Genomic DNA, 19,255 nt, shown 5'->3' on the forward strand with positions numbered 1-19,255 from the left:
AATGATAGAGCATTTGCCTAGTATGCCCAAGGCTCTAGGTTCCATCCAGGTCCTACAAAGAACCTCAGAAATTTGACAGCCTTGCTTCAGAAGATGCTATATACCTAAACAGAAAGCTGCTATCCCAAATGCACGTACAGAGCTGAAGTAGTAAGCTTTGAAATAGGCCATACTACATGGCTAAGACAAATGTTTATCATTTTTAAGTCTTTTCCATTCTAGTTACCTAAAAATCATAGTATTAGAGAGACTGAAGCAGCAAGATTACAAGTTTGAGGTCAGTCTAGAGAACAAAGTAAGAACATGTCTCAAAAAAAAAAAAACTTTAGCTGGGCGCTGGTGGCTCACGCCTGTAATCCTAGCTACTCAGGAGGCTGAGATCTGAGGATCGTGGTTCAAAGCCAGCCCGGGCAGGAGAGACCGTGAGACTCCTATCTCCAATAAACCACCAGAAAACCGGAAGTGGCGCTGTAGCTCAAGTGGTAGAGCGCTTGCTTTGAGCTGAAGAGCTGAGGGACAGCGTCCAGGCCCAGAGTTCAAGCCCCACGACCGACAAAAAAAAAAAAACTTTAATAATTGAAACCACTACCAGTACTAATGTGAGCATTGGAATTGTTACTTGGGGTCCTCCATTGGAATTGCAATATTAAAAGGTGAGGTCTTTCCACTATGGAGAAAGGAAAATAAGGGCCTTTCAGAAGTTTTAAGCCGGCTGCAGCTGCTGCCAATTTTCTGTACCAAAAAAAAAAAAAAAAAAATTCATACTCCAATCTATCTTGGGGCTGAAAACTCATATAACACAAACATATGTGATTGTCTCACCTCTGAAATCCTCCACTTAAGGAAAGAATGAGCTCTTTAAATGTTTAAACCTGGCCTGCAAAGCAGAGGCTACTGCCCATAAAGGAATTTTGGAGCTCCCAGTTTTTGCCCATGTATCACATTTCACTGAAACCCTGATTTAAACATTGAAGAAAGTATGCCCACTTGCAAAATTTTGTCAGTCCTCTGTTTTGTTTCAAGATGGTAAATTGAGTCATCAATCAAACTAAAATTGAATCCTGAAAATGTTTGGTATTGTCAAAAATTAATCAGTTATATAGAAGTGATGATGTGACAGATATGAAATATTGAGTTGTTGGGTAGAAAAGGAGGTTTTCACTTGGTATTGATGATGTTGATTTCTTTACAAATAGCTTTGCAGCTCATTTACAGATGACTTATAAGCCCTATGGCTGTATTAGTTCACCCAAAACAACCTATTGCTGTCCCACAGGTTGAGGTTGCATGTGTACTTCTGCTTTGAAGTAGGAAATGGTATGATATTGAGAGGTAGTCTTTGCACCCAGCAAGGCCAAGTTTGAACCCCCACTCAGTCACACGTGGCTGCATGTTGCTTCAGTATTCTAGTCTGCAAAGTGGAGCTAATAACTGCTACATTGAACTGTCAGGGATTGGATGAAAGAGTGTGGAGATTTTACCTGGCTCAGGGCACATGCTCAGTAAATGGTTGCTATTATTACCATATAGTTCTTGTGTCTTGTTCACTGCAGTAGTCTCATCAGTGAAGAAATAAGATGTATGTCACCTTACTAAGTCAACTGAGGAAGTGAGAATTGAGAGAATTGATTCTTGACTATGTACTTTCCTATTTTATGTCTCATGTGTAAATCTTTTCCCCATACCAAATTCAGGTGAGATCCCTAAGGACAGAAAGATAATTTTCTCATTTTTCTGTGCCCCATAACGACAAATAACAAGTACTAGGCAACTAGAAGACATGCTAGATATGACCTTACTCAGCACAATCGTACATCTATGCATATGCCTCTCATGAAAACAGGATTAGGATGCTGTGTAGGAATCTGAGAGTTTCCCTTAACTGCCATTTCATCTTCAAATTGTTTTGCTTTCTATTTGATTACTGGACCCACATTTAGCCATTGTATTGTTCATGTGTTCATAAGTATCATTAGCATTACAGCTAGGACTGAGTAGCTTTCTTGTCTTATTTTTAAATGAACCTCTTGATTTTCTGACATCATTTACATCAACTACTGGCCCTTTATTCTTAACTTTTCTATCTGCATTTTTATTCACTGACTTTTCAGTAGCTTTAGGTTAGTACATCTAATGAAGACATCCTACACTTTATGTATTTTTTCTAAACTGTGCTGATTTCCTAACATTTGGTTGTCATTTTGAAGAAAACTTGAAAATGCATTACTCTTATCAAAAAAAGCTCAAACTCCAGAATCACACACATAAAATACATCTATAAGAACTCAAATTGAGGCCGGGTGCCAGTGGCTCACGCCTATAATCCTAGCTATTCAGGAGGCTGAGATCTAAGGATCATGGTTCAAAGCCAGCCCGGGCAGGAAAGTCTGTGAGACTCTTATCACCAATTTAAAAAAACACTAGAAAACTGGAAGTGGTGCTGTAGCTCAAGCAGTAGAGTGCTCTCCTGGAGCTGAAGAGTACTAGGACAGCGCCCAAGCCCAGAGTTCAAGCCCCACAACCTACAAAAAAAAAAGAACTCAAATTGAGTTCCTTGTAGGCATAATTAATTAAATTTGTAATAGTTACATTTTTAGTTTTCTCTAAGAAGCAGGCCCATCGTTGATCTTAGAGAGTATTTATTACTAATAATGACATAAATTTATGTGGAGCTTTAAACTGGGTCTATCCTTACCAGCATGCTTCTGATGTGTGAGAAGTATAAGAAGCTATAGAAGTTCTGGCCTCTTTTGTTACTGTCATTATTCTGATTTTTTTTTTATTATTAGTGCATATTATTACAGAGTAATGTGCCCCTCAGCTCTTCAGCTCAAGGCTAGCACTCTACCACTTGAGCCACAGTGCCACTTCTGGCTTTTTTGTTTCTGCTTATGTGGTGCTGAGGAATCAAACTCAGGGCCTCATGTATGCAAGGCAAGCGCTCTACCACTGAGCCACCTTCCCAGCCCCAGAGTAATGTGTTTCATGGTAACAGTTTCATACCAACACACAAGCAGTTCTGTTTTTTCCATGAGAAGACTGGAGCCCAGAGTACTTGGACAACTTCCCTAAATCCTGGATAAGAATCTAGACCTATTTCTTAGTTTTTTTTTTTCAGTTCTTGCTACAACTGGTACTTTGGAAATACAGCCCCAGCCATGCACTATTTTCTGCCATCTAACACAACTGATTGTTCCACATAGCAAAATTCTTCCCATTTGACTCAAGACCATTCTTACTATTTTCCTCACAGTTTGAACGCAATGACCCTGTGGATGGGAGAATTACTGAGAGGCAGTTTGGCGGCATGCTACTGGCTTACAGTGGAGTGCAGTCCAAGAAGCTGACCGCCATGCAGAAGCAGCTCAAGAAGCACTTCAAAGATGGCAAGGTAGGTCACTTTGATGGAGAAAGGAAAGAAAGTATGGGAACATCCAGTTACTGCAAAAGCACTCACACAAGAATATAAAGCTAGGATTACAGATAATCAGTCTCTCCAACCTAAAGGGGGAAGAATCATGAGCAATGGTTAAGGAAGAAAAAAGAGTATGTGGAAGATCCCGCAGTTTCTTGTTTAGGCAAAAGGTAACACCTTGCACTAAGATTGAAAATTTCAAGAAAGGCTGGTTTGGATGGGAAGATAAAGAATTGAGTTATGAAGCCTTGAATTTAAGATACCTGTTCACTTTCCAAGTAGTAATGATGATATTCAGTCTACCTCAGAGGTGTGCTATATTTGGTATCATCAAATACATGGTTATAGTTAACACCAGGAGAACAGATTTCCCAAAGAGGATATTATACAGAAGAAGAAGAAGAAAAAAAGCTGTGGACCAGTGACAAAATCCATTAGAACATCAATATTTTTTATTTTATTGTAAAGATACCGTATAGAGGGGTTACAGTTCCATGAGTAAGGTAATGAGTACATTTCTTGTCAAACATTGTTACCCACTCCTTTGTTTTTTCTCCCACTATCCCTTCCTTCCCTACTTCTCCCCCTCCCCCAAGTTGTAAAGTTCATTTCAGACATAGTATATTGTGGATAACATGGTTGCAACGGGTCATCCTTTGTCCCTATTTCAGCATTTTAGAACATCAATATTTAAACAACTTGGAAAAAACCTACAGAAAGAATTAGAGGAGGGCTGGGAAGGTGGCTCAGTGGTAGAACGCTTGTCTTGCATGCATGAGGCCCTGGGTTCGATTGCTCAGCACCACATAAGCAAAAAGAAAAAAAGCTGTAAGTGGCCCTGTGGCTCAAGTGATAGAGTGCTAGCCTTGAGCTGAAGAGCTGAGGGACAGCGCCCAGGCCCAGAGTTCAGGCCCCATGACTGGACCCAAAAAAAAAAAAAAAGAATTGGAAGAATGCCTAGAGAGAGTAGTAAAATCAAAGCCAAGGAAGAGGGTTGGAGAGCTGAAGAATCTACAATGTCCCATTTAACAGAAGGTCCAGTAAGGTAAAGATGAACACATCTAGCTGAGGGCCAGTGGCTTATGCTGTAATCTGAGCTACTTAGGAGGCTGAGATCTGAGGATCATGGTTCAAAGCCAACCCAGGCTGAAAAGTTCTCATAAGACTCTTACCTTCAATGTACCACCAGAAAACTGGAAGTAGAGTTGTGGGTTAAAGTCCCTGAGCAAAAGAGCTCAGGGACTGCACCCAAGCCCGGAGTTCATGTCCCACAGCTGAAGGAAGGGAAAAAAAAAAAAGATGAACACATCTGTTGGCTTTGGTGAAATAGTAATAATTGGTGAGCTACGGAAGAGCTGCTTGGGAGAGTGGTCCAGTTAGAAGACATAGTAAATGAAAGTAGAAAGGAAAAGAAACAAGAGAGAGACAGAAAGGATGGAAGAAAGAAGAGACAGGTCTAGGCAGAGGGAAATCACTTGTATGAAAAAATCTCTGAGGCAATTTATTAGTCTCTTCTGGCCACTATAACAAAACACCACACACTGAGTGATTTTAACAACAGAAATTTACTTTTTCATAGGTCTGAAAACTGTCTCCACAAGGGCTTTCCTCATGCATGGGGAGACAGATGCTTTTTCTTATAAGGAAACTAATCCTATGATATTAGGGCCCTCCCTTGAGACCTCACTTAATTTCATTATTTTCTTTGATGCTCTGTCTCCAAATACAGTCACACATGAATATGGAGAGGTGAGATGGAGCCACCAACTTTCATCCCACATTGGAAAGGCCAACATGGCTCATGTGAGAAACTGAACAGAACAATAAGGAAAATGACTGAGAAGAAGTCAGAGAGAGAGAGAAAGAGAAAGTAGGACCAGGACACACTTGTTATAGGTACAAAAGGAGAGTAGTCTTCATTCACAGTGACATGAGAAGCTACTAAACAGCTGAGAAGTGAAATGATTCAGTTGTGTATATGTTGACAGAATAGCCCTGTGTAGCACGGTGGTACACACCTATAATCCCAGCATTTGGAAAATGGACAGTCTCCAAAATACTTTATGGAGAACAATTTGAGAAGGAGCAAGTGTTGGAACAAAAAGACTGATAGTAATATTTGTAGAAAATTTAGGAAGGGCTGAGAATGTGGCTTAATGGCAGAGTGCTTACATAGTATGCATGATGCCCTGGGTTCGATTCTTCAATATTACATAAACGGAAAAGGCCAGAAGTGGCTCTGTGGCTCAAGTGGTTGAGTTCTAGAGTGCTAGCCTTGAGCAGGAAGCTCAGAGACAGTGCCCAGGCCCTGAGTTCAGGAACTGGCAAAAAGAAAAAAGAAAAAAACAAAGAAGAAAATCTAGGAAGAGATGAGGACAAGTCTAGAGCCTCACTGAGCTTGAAGACAGTGGATTTGTGCATTCTCCAATCAGCACTGCTCTCTGACATCCTTCAGCAGCCGCTGCACCTGGTGAGCCTTGCCAGCTGAGGTGAACTAACTGAAACAGAAACCTGACTTCCAAAATCACACACATGAACAAGCATGTACACACACACACACACACACACACACCAGTGCTGTACTAAAGTGCAACCCAGATCTTCTCATTCCTAGCCTTCTCTTCTTATTACTGACCATGAGCTGGCACTAAAAATGTTCTATGGGAGATTGTCCAAGGTAGTGTGATATGGTAGACATGAGCTTTTTGAAAGTCTTGAGTCTTCCTCTTTGCTGGAGTCAATGAGGAATTAAGAAACCATCCTTTTTGTTCATATGTTTTTGTCTTTTGTTCATATGTTTTTGTCTTTGTTTTGGGGAGGCACCTGTGATCATTATAGACAAATTATTTAACTTTATTTGTTACAAAATTGAGTTTATCCCAGATGCTTTCAGTAGGACCATTCAAGCTTTAAAAACTCAATTACTGGACATAAGTAATAGGATAGCTAGTGTTTGTCCAAGTTTTCTTTTTTTTTTTTGGTCAGTTGTGGGGCTTGAACTCTGGGCTTGGGCGCTGTCCCTGAGCTCTTCAGCTCAAGGTGAATGCTCAACCACTTGAGCCACAGTGCCGCTTCCTGTTTTCTGATGGTTAATTAGAGATAAGAGTCTCACTGAGTTTCCATCCAGGGCTGGCTTAGAACTTCGATCCTCAGATCTCAGCCTCCTGAGTAGCTAGGATTACAGGCGTGAGCCACAGGCGCCCGGCTCTCCCAGTTTTCTTAATGTTTATGTAAGAAGTCCTGCATAAGTAGCATTTTCCACCATTGTTGCTGGAAAGCACTGCTCAGCTACGTTTTCCTCCTTGTCTTGGATGTTGAAAGACTGAAAAGATCTCTGCCCCATGCTGTGGACTACAATCAAGCACAGGCTAGGCTCAGAAAGAAGGTGCCAGCTGCTCCCAACTCAGGCCAGCCTGTTCCTGCAGCACGTGTTCTCTGGGCTGTGAGGAAATCTTGTCATTACTGGAAAGTGAGGGAGAAAAACACTTCTCTCCCAGAGAGCACTCCTACACCATCCATTCCCCAGCTTGTGTTTGTGGAAATAGTAATTTCAGAAAATTGATTACAAGTGTTCAGTGGATTTTTTAGCTACTCTGCTGGAAGCACAGGACTTGCATTAGGAAACACTCCTTTCTATTGGCATATGGTTTTTGTGGAAGGGGTTGTTGATTGCTTGCCTTTGTGCTGCGATTGAACCCTCACACATGCTAAAACAAGTGTTATACCACTAAGCTGTATCTCCAGCCTAACCAGATTTACTTTTAAGATTGGCCCAAGACATTGATTTGGCCTTAAATTAGCTATCTATCATGATAGGTAATTCATATTTTATGATGAGTTTATATTTAAAAGCAATAAATTGAGTTAGAGTCATCTCCCTTGAAGGCATAATGTCTTAGCTTTGGCAAAAGTTGATTTTGGACATGAAGACGTTGCAAAAGAGCTCTGCAGTGAAAGGACAAATTCTGTGGAATTAGAAGTCTGCAGTGCTAAATTATTTCTGGCCAGAATTTCTAGCCTGCTCAGCTAAGAGATTAAGATTGATTGTCCTTTCCTGTTGATTAAATAGTTGTGAACACAACAATTAACTAAAATAAGAGTTAATAAAGGGCCTTTCTCCTCAGGTTACTAGTCCATCTCTCTAGAACTATTTTCCTTTCAGAAGGAATCACCATCTGCTTTCTAATTGCTTCTTTTATTCCACTTCGGATTTGTTAACATGAATGTGTAAGTTTTCATTTGGCACTATCAAACCAGACCAAAAAATACTTGCATATGACCTAATGGCCTTCTAATGCATGACAGCTTCCCCCACCTTTCTCTCTCTCTCTCTCTCTCTCTCTCTCTCTCTCTCTCTTTTTCTCTGTTCCTTCTTCTTCCTCTCCCATTTGTTTGTTTTGGACTTTCTGTTAGGTACCTTGTTAGGTACCATTGTTCTTTTGAGAATATAGAGACAGAGAAAAATAAATCAATGGTATACCCAGAACCTTGACTAAAATGCAAGGCAGGTTCCTCTTCCAGGACCTGTCATTCCCATAGCAAAATGTTCTTTCTCTAAGCACTTTTTCTGAAGCAATGTTTCTCAACAATAGGATTACTAGGGGAATTTTAAGGAAATGTGGTTGTAAGGACCTTCTTTAAACCAATTAAATCAGAAGCTCCATGGGCAGGTCTAGGTATTTGTTTCTCAAAGTTTCCCCAGTTTCATCTACCTCAAGATTCTACACGTGCCAGAGAAGAAAGTCTATATCAGAGTTTAGTAAGATAAGTTCATGGGGTTGGGAAGGTGGCTCAGTGGTAGAGTGCTTGCCTTGGTTCGATTCCTCAGCACCACATAAGCAGAAAAAGCCAAAAGTGATGCTGTGGCTCAAGTGGTAGAGCACTAGCCTTGAGCAGAAGAGCTCAGGGACAGTGCCCACGACCAACAAAACAAAACAAAAAAAAAAAAAAAAGAATTCATAGTCATTAGGTCTATAGACATGAGCCTGCTGGCTTAATGCTGCCCACTATCTACCATACCTATATGCTGAACATTTTTCCTGTCTTTTCCCTAGTTACCACAAGAATCCTGTTTAACAGCTATGCATATAAGCCTTAGTTATTTAGCAGAGATCATACATTGTCTTACAAAGTGATACCAGGATCCAAAGCCAGGAAGGTCTGTCTTCTTCTAGAGCCCATAAACTTTGCACTAATGAACCTGATCATTGTTGCTCCTTATCTCTCATGACTTGAAAAAGCACAGGGTTTGGGAGAAACAAGAAGCCATTGTTGCCAGGGTCCAGCCTGCAGTTCTAAGGGAAAAAATTGGTAAATCAAGTTATGGAAGAGATGGTGGGAAGCCTTTTGTCCTAGACTGAGAAGCTTGGGGATTTATCCAGGAGGCAACAGGAAATCACTAACATTTTGTCAGTAGGAGAGATGAATATATGAAGAAAATGATGTTTTAGGAACATGAACTACTTGTAGAAATATAAGTAGCAGAAAGGGTGTAATTTTCCCTGCTGCCAGGCTGCAATTGAAGAGAAGTCTGGGGCTTTATTTTATGAAGCATCTCCATAAAGAGGATAGATGATAAGCTAGGTGAGAGGCATGTTATATAAGAAAGAAGGAAGAAAGCTATTTTATCTTTTCAATGGGCCATAGAGGAAACTTGGGCAATTGAATTGACTCCTGGCAGATGAATTTGCTATGACTGATTTAAAGCCAGGGCAAGGACCTCATCCATTATACTGTGTTTGCATTCATCCTTGGCCTGCCAACACCGTCTCCAGAGGAAGTCACATTTCCCTCATCCTTATTCTCATCTTCTCTAGCTGCCTTTTAGTTTTTAAAACAACTATGTTGAGGTATATTTGTCTACCATAAAATCCATCCATCTGAGACGCTGGTGGCTTATGCCTGTAATCCTAGCTACTCAGGAGGCTGAGATCTGAGGATCGCAGTTCAAAGCCAGCCTGGGAAGGAAAATCCATGAGACTCTTATCTCCAATTAACCACCAGAAAACCAGAAGTGCACTGTGGCTTAATGTGGTAGAATACTAGCCTTGAGCTGAAGAGCTCAAGGACAGCATCCAGGCCCAGAATTCAGGCCCCCCAACTGACAAAAAAAAAAAATCCCTGTTTAGATATGCTACTTTTGTTTTGTTGTTGAATTGAATTGGGCTGTCATGAATAATATTGCTATGAATATTTACACACAGGTTTTTATGAGGACCTTTGTTTCTCTCTTAAGATTCCGAGGAGGGCTGGGAAGGTGGCTCAGTGGTAGAGTGCTTGCCTAGCATGCATAAAGCCCTGTCAATTCCTCAGTACCACATACCCAGAAAAAGCCAAAAGTGGTGCTGTGCCCAAGTGGTAGAGCACTAGCCTTGAGCAAAAGAAGCTCAGGGACAGTGCCCAGGACCTGAGTTCAAGCCCAGGACTGGCAAAAAAAAGAAAGATTCCTAAGAGCCTGGTACTAGTAGTGGCTCATGCCTGTTATCCTAGCTACTTAGGAGGCTGAGATCTGAGAATTGAGATTTGAAGCCAGCCCACGCAGGAAAGTCTATGAGACTATCTCCAACTAACCACCTCAAAAAAAAAAGCCAAAAGTGGAACTGTGACTCAAGTGGTAGAGCACCAGCTTTGAGCAGAAAAGCTAATGGATATGCCTAGGCCCTAAATTCAAGCCCTAGTATTGTCAGGAAAAAAAAAAAAAAAGAGGAGTGGGAGAGCTGGCTCATACATTATATTTATGTTTAATTTTGTTTATTTGCTTTTGACAATATTGGAGTTTCAGCTCATGATGTTTCACTTTCTAGGCTGATATTCTACCACTTGAGCCACACTTCTAGCCCTTTTTGCTTTAGTTATTTTTCAGGTCATGTCTCAAACTTGGTAGTCCTCAGATCATTCTCCTAAGTAGCCATACTGTTTTATTTTTCCACATCCTCACCAACACTTGCTGTTGTCTGCCTTTTGTATTAGTCATTCTGACATTGTGATTTTTTATTTGGAGGTGGGGGGGGGTCTGGTTGTGGGGCCTGAACTCTGGGCCTGGGCGCTGTCCCAGCCCCTGACATTGTGATTTTAATGTGCATTTTCCTATTACTAAAGGTGCTGAGCTTCAGTTTATATGCTCATCCATTCTGTATCTTGTTTGGTAAAATGTTTATTCAAGTATTTTAATTAATTAACAAACTAATTACGTTAATAGTAATAAGTAAGGCAAGTGTGTGTTTTACCCTGAGCTATACTCCCTACCCTTTTGTTTATATTTTGTTTGTGAGACAGGGTCTCAATGCTAACTTTTTCCAGGCTTGCCTAGACTTCAAGATCCTCCTGCTTCTACCTCCCAAGTAGCTAAGATTAAGGAATGCTCCAGCACATCTGCCTCTGTGTGTGTATGTGTGTTGTGCATGTGCGTGTGTGCGCACGCGCATGCACGTGTACGCACACACGCATGCACACGCACACTGCTCCTGGAGCTTGAATTCAAGGCCTACCTGCTGTCACTGAGCTTCTTTGGCTGAAGGCTGTCACTCTATCACTTGAGCCATGGTGCCACTTCCAGCCTTTTCTGAGTAGTATACTGGAGGTAAGAGTCTCACATACTTTCCTGCTGTGGCTGGCATCTCAGTTCAAACCACCTACCAATAGACTCAGAAACTACAACCTGAGCAGCTCATTTACAGCAGTATATCCTTCTAGTTTTCGTTTTAACATCCATGGGGCTTATGGGATTATCTTACTCTAGTTTTATTCTTAGATACCTCTGAGGTTTTTTTTTTTTTTTTTTGGGGGGGGGGTTGGGTTCCAGTCATGGGGCCTGAGCTCTGGGCCTGGGTGTTTGTTGTCCCTCAGCTTTTCAGCTCAAGGCTAGTGCGCTACCACTTGAGCATAGTACCACTTCCAGCTTTTTTTTCTGCTTATGTGGTGTTGAGGAATCGAACCCAGGGCCTTGTGCATGCAAGGCAAGCGCTCTATCACTGAGCCTCCTTCCCAGCCCCACCTCTGAGTTTTTTACTAAAGTAATTACCAAGAAAAAAATTTCATAACTTCTCTTTAAGAAGACCACCTAAACCAGGCACCAGAGGTTCTCTCCTGTAATCCATGCTACTCAGGAGGCTGAGATCTGAGAATCATGGTTCAAAGCCAACAGGGGCAGAAAAGTCCATGAGACTCTTATCTCCAATAAACTATCCAAATTAAGCCAGAAGTGGAACTTTTGCTCAAGTGGTAGAGCTCTAGCCTTGAGCAAAAGAAGCCCAGGGACATTGCCCAAGCCCTGAGTTCAAGCCCCAGGACTAACACACATGTACACCACACACGCGCACATACACACACACAAAGAATGCCATCTAAAATTCTAAGTCCAGTGCAACCTTATTCCTCACTGTTCTTGGCATGGTACTAAGTAGTTAGTGAGTGCTAAATAAATATTCTTTATTGTATCTATATAATAAAAATAAACTGTGAGATATTTGGATTTAATAGTGACATAATATGATTTATATTCGCTGTTTTCCCAGATTATCAAATGAATAGCCATTCAGTTCATCTTGTTCTCTTTCTCCTCTCTCTCTCTTTAGATAATTGCAGGGTAACCAGTCTTGTATTTAATTGATTTGATGTTTCACAAAAGAAAAATTAGCAAAAATTAGAGATTTGCTTTCAAAGTAGGAAATATTTGTTCTACGATATACGATATTCTGTTTTAGAATGTGTGTGTGTGTGTGTGTGTGAGTGTGTGTGTGTGTGTGTGTGTGTGTGTGTGCTGGTCCTAAGGTTTGAACTTGGCCTTGATGCTGTCCCTGAGCATTTTTATTTTATTTTTTTCCCCCTCAAGGCTAGCATACTTTACCACTTGAGTCACAGCTCCACATCTGCCTTTTTGGTGGTTAATTGGAGATATGAGTCTCACAAACTTTCCTGCCTGGGCTGGCTTCAAACAATGATCCTCAGATCTCAGCCTCCTGAGTAACTGCGAGTACAGTCATGAGCCACCAGTGCCCAGTAATGCTAATTTTTTTTCATCATAGCTAGCACTCTCTCTCGAGCCAAGCCTCTAGTTCTGGTTTTTATTGGTTAATTGGAGATAATTGTCTTCCCGTGCTGTCTTCACATCTGAGTAGCGAGGATGATAGGCATGAGCCACCAAATCATTAACAACTTTTACGTTGAGATAATGAACAGATTTTTTTTTTACTTGGCCTTTGTATATCACTGACTAGTGACTAATTGGCTTAAGCTTCAAAAAGCTTATCTGGCCTAGGAACAGACTATTAAAATGGAAGTCCTGACTCCAATGTTACTACTTAAGATATATAGCAGATCAAGTAGTTTCAGCCTACTTAGGACATGTCATGAATAGTGTGATGAATTAGAAAGTACAGTTAGAAATATTTTCATTAAAAATAACTGCAAAAACTGCAAGCAGCTTTGTGTTGAAATTTACATGTTGAAGGGGAAGCAATTAGCCACTTTGCTTTTCTCAGGAAAATGTTCCAGAATTCTGTTCTCCTGTAATGTACAAATTTAACCAATTTATTTGGTCTCTGTTCTAGATACAAGCACAAATTTCTGACTTATAGACATGAAGATTGCTACCTAATTTTTCATCTCAGCTGTTTTACTGCAGGCCTTGTCTTACCTTGCTGTCTCATCTCTTTCAGGGTCTGACATTTCAGGAGGTAGAGAACTTCTTTACTTTCCTAAAGAATATTAATGATGTGGACACTGCCCTGAGCTTTTACCATATGGCTGGAGCATCTCTTGATAAAGGTAATGAAACCCAAAAGTTCTTTCTTGAAGATATCAACATTGAATCGGTAATCCATTCAGTGACTGCCTCTCCTTAAAATGTCAGTTTTTCTTAACATTATCTTGTGACTTATTTTGTCTTGTTGGCATCATATGAGCTTCTTCTTCATCCCAGCAGCTCTACCTCACTGTGTTAAAGTGTTGTCTGTGCATGTGCCCATCTTTTAGTGATTAGCTTGGAAGTAGTATCAAAACAAAGGCCAAGTGCAGGGAACTGCACAACTTATAGCCCGAGGAAGGATGTATATAATGTAAGTTAAGACAGTCTGAAATATGTCTTCGAACTAAAGGAATGGTTTGCTTTATCTCTCTGATTAAATATTTTTAAGATAAAATTATATGTTGGGATATTGCTTGTTGTCAGCGAGACTCTATATGAGACTCTGAATTTGATCCCCAGCACTGCAAAATAAAGCAAGAAATAAGGATAAAATCATGACTCTGACAATGGTGCCCCTAATGTCTTACTTGATATATACATTCGGTTTTAATTTCCATACTTAAGAGAATGAAAGGATTGAAAGCAGTTTTTCTTCCCCAGCATTTTAATATAAAAATTTTCCAGCCAGGCGCCAGTGGCTCACACCTGTAATCATAGCTACTCAGGAGGCTGAGATCTGAGGATTGCGGTTCAAAGCCAACCCGCGCAGGAAAGTCCGTGAAACTCTTATCTCCAATAAACCACCAGAAAACCGGAAGTAGCGCTGTAGCTCAAGTGGTAGAGCGTTAGCCTTGAGCTGAAGAACTGAGGGACAGCACCCAGGCCTAGAGTTCAAGCCCCACCACCAACCAAAAAAAAAAAAATTCCAACATTCAGAATGGTTGAGAGAATTATTTAAAGAGCACCTGTATTTCAAGCTTCATTAACATTTTGTAGTATTTGCAATATCACACTGCACATGTCTTTAGCCTTGTAATTATCAACCTATCTTATTTGTGATATGTTCAGATTTGTAGCCATAAGTGTACTTCACTACTAACTTCTTTATCATAGTATTACTATTAATTGAAGTCTGAATTTGTTTGAAGTTCCTTCTTGCCACTCTAGTTTCTGTCTCTACTCACCAATAAGCAACCTTTATTCTGTATACATATACATGTGTATAAAGTCTTCGATCATATTCACCTCTGCCTTTACCCTCTCCATTCACTTCACCACCTCCCACTGCTTCCTACCCACACGCAGTCTCTATTTTCCCATCGCTCATTTCCTAAGGTCTAGATTCATCATAAAAGGACACCACATGATATTTGTCTTTCTTAGTCTGGGTTATTTTACTATATATCATGATCTCTAGTTCCATTGATTTTCCTGCAAATGATGTAATTTCATTCTTCTTTGTGGCTGAATAATTGTATATACACACCACATTTTCAGTTGATGAGCACCTAGGCTGATATGATTTGGCTGCTATAAGCATAGATGCACAGGTATCTTAATTATATGATGACTTACATTCCTAAAGATATATACCCAGGAGTAGCATGGCAGGATCATATGGTAAGTCTATCTTTGGGGGGTTTTGTTGTGGGGGGGAGTGTTTTGAGGAGCCTCTATACCAATTTCCATAGCAGTTGCACTAGTTTACATTCACGCCAAGAGTAGATGAGAGTCTTATTTCCCATATCCTCATTTGCTGTTGTATTCTTGATGACCATTCAGACATGTGAGATAGAATCTCATTGTGTTCTTTGTAATCCCCCCTTGAAATTTTTAGACTTGATGTCTGCTTTACCTTCTTCCATATGAAACCAATGATCTATCAGTACTGTTAACAGGAGAACTAGTGTGTTCAGCTGTCCTTTCCAAGTCCTTTTCCTGTGCCACCTGTGCCTGTCTTTTGAAGATTCTCCTTGTACTCAGTCCTAGGCCTTGATCCTGATCCTGACAGTCACCCATAACAGGCCACTACTCCTCTCTCTACAAAACTGTAGAGTTTCACATCTGAGATGAATCTTATGTTATAAATAATACTCTCCAAGAACCACTGGATTCACAACAATAGACATGAAAACAAAGAATTGGGAGCAAGGCAAATTTTAATTCTGCAAAAGGGTGTGCCATCAGCGAGAAATCTGTCTAGCAAACACACAAAACAGACAGGCTGCTCCCCTATTTATTCCTAATGCAGCAGGCCCTACTGCTCTGCTCAGATTGATTGAGCTTAGATTCATAATCTGCTCCAGACTGGCTAGTTTGAATAGGGTTAAGATGTATTTACATAAGGTGACCATTAAAAGACTCTAAGCTGAGAATGTGGCTTAGTGGTAGAGTGCTTGCCTAGCATGCACTGGGTTTGATTCCTCAGAAAAAGCCAGAAGTGGTGCTGTGGTTCAAGTGGTAGAGTGCTAGCCTTGAGTAAAAAGAAACTCAGGGACAGTGCCCAGGCCCTGAGTTCAAGTCCTAGGACTGGCAAAAAAAAAAAGACTTTGAAAGAAGATTAATAGTAGGCAATTAACCTTAAAACATACCCACATCCTCTGCTAACTCTTGAACAATCTGCGAGTATCTTCTGAAGTGTGTCCTAATTCCATCTTAGAAAAAACAGTTAAGACAAAAACTTACATTTCAAAAATCCTTCCTTATCCCAAAGCAGTTCTTCTTCATTTCTGTACTTGCTGATATTGTCTTAGCAAAATAATCAAGAGATGAGCTACCTGGACAAAGTAAGAATTTTTAAGCAATCCACTATCTACTTTGATAGAAAAGACAGGTACACTGGTTAAAAATGTAGGCTCTGAAGTCAAACTGTCCAGACTTATGTTGTGGCTCCATCATTTACTAGCTGGGTAGCTTTGACAATTTCTGAATTTATTTTCTACATTTTTACAATAAATAAAAAAATACCTATCTCATAGGGTTGTTGTGAGAATAAATCCATATGAAGCTCTTAGCCCTGTGCCTGTTGTCTGGTAAGCATTTAATAAGTGGAAGCTACTTCCATCATGAAGTTGATAATATAAAGAGAATGGAGTGTGGGTCAATCAGTTCCTTAGCCAGCATCACAGGCACTCACTGGGAAGAGCGTTCCACCTTAGGGTACTCATAGTCAAGTAGGGGAGAAAGTTGAGTTTGAGTATACAAGCAATTCCAGCTTGATGGGGCAAGTGCTGATTAACCATAGAAGAATCTAGAAGCTTACATGTGGCCCTGACATGTGCTGCTGGGAGCAGGAAAGAGTAGGGGGGTTGGGTATAGAAAGGAGACCTTTTTGTCTGGCTTCTTTGTCTTGGTTGCTCTCTTAGTCTTAGCTGCCTTTATTTTTTCCCAAAAGGTTAGGACCTTCAGAAATTGGCAGCTTTTAGAGGCCCTGGCACTCTCTCTTCCTTGGCTAGTTTAGAGCCTACCAATGAAACTTTAGACATAATTTAGCACCACTTCCCAAACAGCATTAGAAAGAACACTGTATACTGAAATATGGTAATGGTTCTTCTGAGGGTTTTAGAAGAAAAATGTTCTATGGTTCAAGGAAGTTTGAAAAAATACCAAACTATAGAATTTCTTCCTGCAGCACTGCTCCTGCCAGCTTTTAATCTGCTAATGTGTATTGTTCATCTCCAAAAGAGGGCTATCATTCATGAACTTGATTTTCTTCAATTGTTTCTTTCATACTAGCATTTAAACTCAAAGCCTCATACTTGGTAGAAGTGCTGAGCCATGCCCCCCTAGTCCTTGCTCTAGAAAATCTTCTAATACCTTATAGAGTTAATATTCCACTGTGAGAGACCCAGATAGCTAGCATGACCCAGTCCTAATATTGGACATTTCCTTGGAGCTATTTAGTTCTACATGGTCCATGACAACTCAAAGTGAAGTGTCTTGAAAGCAAGAACTTTTCTTCATGAAGAAGTGTGTGTTTTCACTCTTTTGTCATCTGTAGGTTATGAGGAACCAGTTCTATTGTTCATTAATACACATGCTGGGTATAACATTCAATCTATGACTTCTCATGGGCTGTCTGAATTATTTAAGTAGTCTGCTAAAGAAGGTAATGAGAAATTGAACAGGACTTCTTTCTCAATTGCTTCCTATGATGAAGTAGTTAAAAATCATTTGAGCTGTAGCTCAAGAATGAGCTATGGCCTATAAATCTCAGAATAGTCCTATTTCTGCCAGGAGAATCAAAGCTTCAGGAAAGCCCCACTTCACAGCACCTCAGGATATCATAAATTTGGGAAACTCATGGGATGTTTTATCTGTCAGGTACTTTGAACTATAATACAGAAAATAATCAAATAGAGTCTATGGCCTCTACTATTTAGGCCCCAGCCAACTTCTCCTTAGATTGAACATTGTGATTTGTCACATAAGTGTCTGTAATTCTTTACAGTTATTTTGTATTTACAGTTTACCTTATTGTCTGACAGGTTAAGATAATAAACAGTAAAATATTTAACATAACTCCTGAAGGATGTTGTTGGCAACTGCAATTACTCTTGTTTTTTTAACTATCAGATTTTAAGTGTGTGTGTCAGGGATCTGGGGGCAAGGGGGGGGGGGTTGAGGGGGTGGTGCTTGAACTCAGGGCCTAGGTGCTGTCCCTTAGCTTTTCACTCAAAGCTAGTACTCTTTATCATTTGAGCCACAGCTCTACTTCTGGCTTTTTGGTGGTTAATTTTCTTTTTCGATTGGCCTCAAACAGCAATTCTGAGATCTTAGCTTTGTGAGTAGCCAGGATCACAGGCATAAACCACTGGTACCTGGCTTAACTTACTATTTTAGCTATCAAATGATTCCAGTTTCTTTTGTTTCTGGAGACTTGGGTCACATAGTTGACCTGTAAGAATCTTCATTGCTTTAAAATTCTTTGACTTTAACAATTTAGAGTAAAAGCCCAATTGGCATTTAGGACAATACAGAGTTGTTGGAAGAATCAGAAATTACTGATGAAGTAAGAAGTTTCTAGCACATGATAAACTGATATATTCTTTTTTTTTGGGGGGGGGGGGGTCTGGTCGTGGGGCCTGAACTCTGGGCCTGGGCACTGTCCCTCAGTTCTTCAGCTCAAGGCTAGCGCTCTACCACTTGAGCCACAGCGCCACTTCCGGCTTTTTTCTTTTTGCTTATGTGGTGCTGAGGAATCGAACCCAGGGCCTCGAGCATGCAAGGCAAGCGCTCTACCACTGAGCTACCTTCCCAGCCCTAAACTGATATATTCTGAACAGACAAAATACAAGTGGCACCTCTCCTGAGCACTAAGCATCCTGTACTATTGCCCTTCCTTTCAAGGACTTGGAACCACTGCATGTCTGAAACACTAATAACAACTGTTATTCCATGTATCCCATGAAGGTCACAATGCTGTGCTTTATATCTGTTCTTTTTCTTAATCTTTAAGACCTGTAAGGTAAGTGGTAGCATGCCTATTTTATGGATGTGGAAATAGAAAAAGTAACAGCTTGCTTATGCTTTACAGTGAAACACTGGTTAGAGCCAGAATTTGAATTTTGGTCTCCCTAGTCCCAAAGTCTATAGATATGCCACACATCATTTTGCCCCTTAGTATATTTCAAGGTTGGAGTCTGAAAGTGCTTGCTGAAGTATGATCCAGGAAGCACTGCAGGTCTGCCATTTGGAAACATACTGTTTGGTTGCCTTTGACTAGGAGTCAGTAAATCTTAGAGTAAAAGTGAAGTCCTTTTGGTGAGCTATGCTGTTTTGGAGGGAATGCCATTCTGAGTCTGGAATATGATATTGTCCCCTACAGCTCTCTGTTTGGGAGCAGTTTCTCCAGCTCAGACACCCTCTGGCATCTGTAGTGCTTACTTTATGCGACAGAGCCTAAGAATGGCCTATTCTAGATATATGTCTCATGGAGGAACATCTGTGTTCTTTTTTTTTTTTTTTTGCCAGTCATGGGGCTTGAACTCTGGGCCTGGGCGCTGTCCCTCAGCTCTTCACCTCAAGGCTAGCGCTCTACCACTGGAGCCACAGCACCACTTCCAGCTTTTTCTGCTTATGTGGTGCTGAGGAATCAAACCCAGGGCCTCATGCATGCGAGGCAAGCACTCTACCACTGAGCCACCTTCCCAGCC

The 19,255-nt window shown here is 40.7% G+C and overlaps 1 protein-coding gene across 1 annotated transcript in view; it reads left to right on the forward strand.

Annotated features, from left to right (window-relative positions):
- Positions 1 to 19,255, forward strand: part of Micu1 (mitochondrial calcium uptake 1) — a 157,139-nt gene that overhangs the window by 126,373 nt on the left and 11,511 nt on the right. Inside the window, exons 9-10 of the mRNA XM_042690321.1 lie at positions 3,254 to 3,391; positions 13,072 to 13,180. Of these exons, the coding sequence (XP_042546255.1) occupies positions 3,254 to 3,391; positions 13,072 to 13,180 (247 nt within the window). The remainder of the gene's footprint in view (positions 1 to 3,253; positions 3,392 to 13,071; positions 13,181 to 19,255) is intronic.

The sequence above is a fragment of the Dipodomys spectabilis genome, unplaced genomic scaffold (genome assembly GCF_019054845.1).
Source record: "Dipodomys spectabilis isolate Male_0828 unplaced genomic scaffold, ASM1905484v1 ptg000136l, whole genome shotgun sequence".
Taxonomy (NCBI): domain Eukaryota; kingdom Metazoa; phylum Chordata; class Mammalia; order Rodentia; family Heteromyidae; genus Dipodomys; species Dipodomys spectabilis.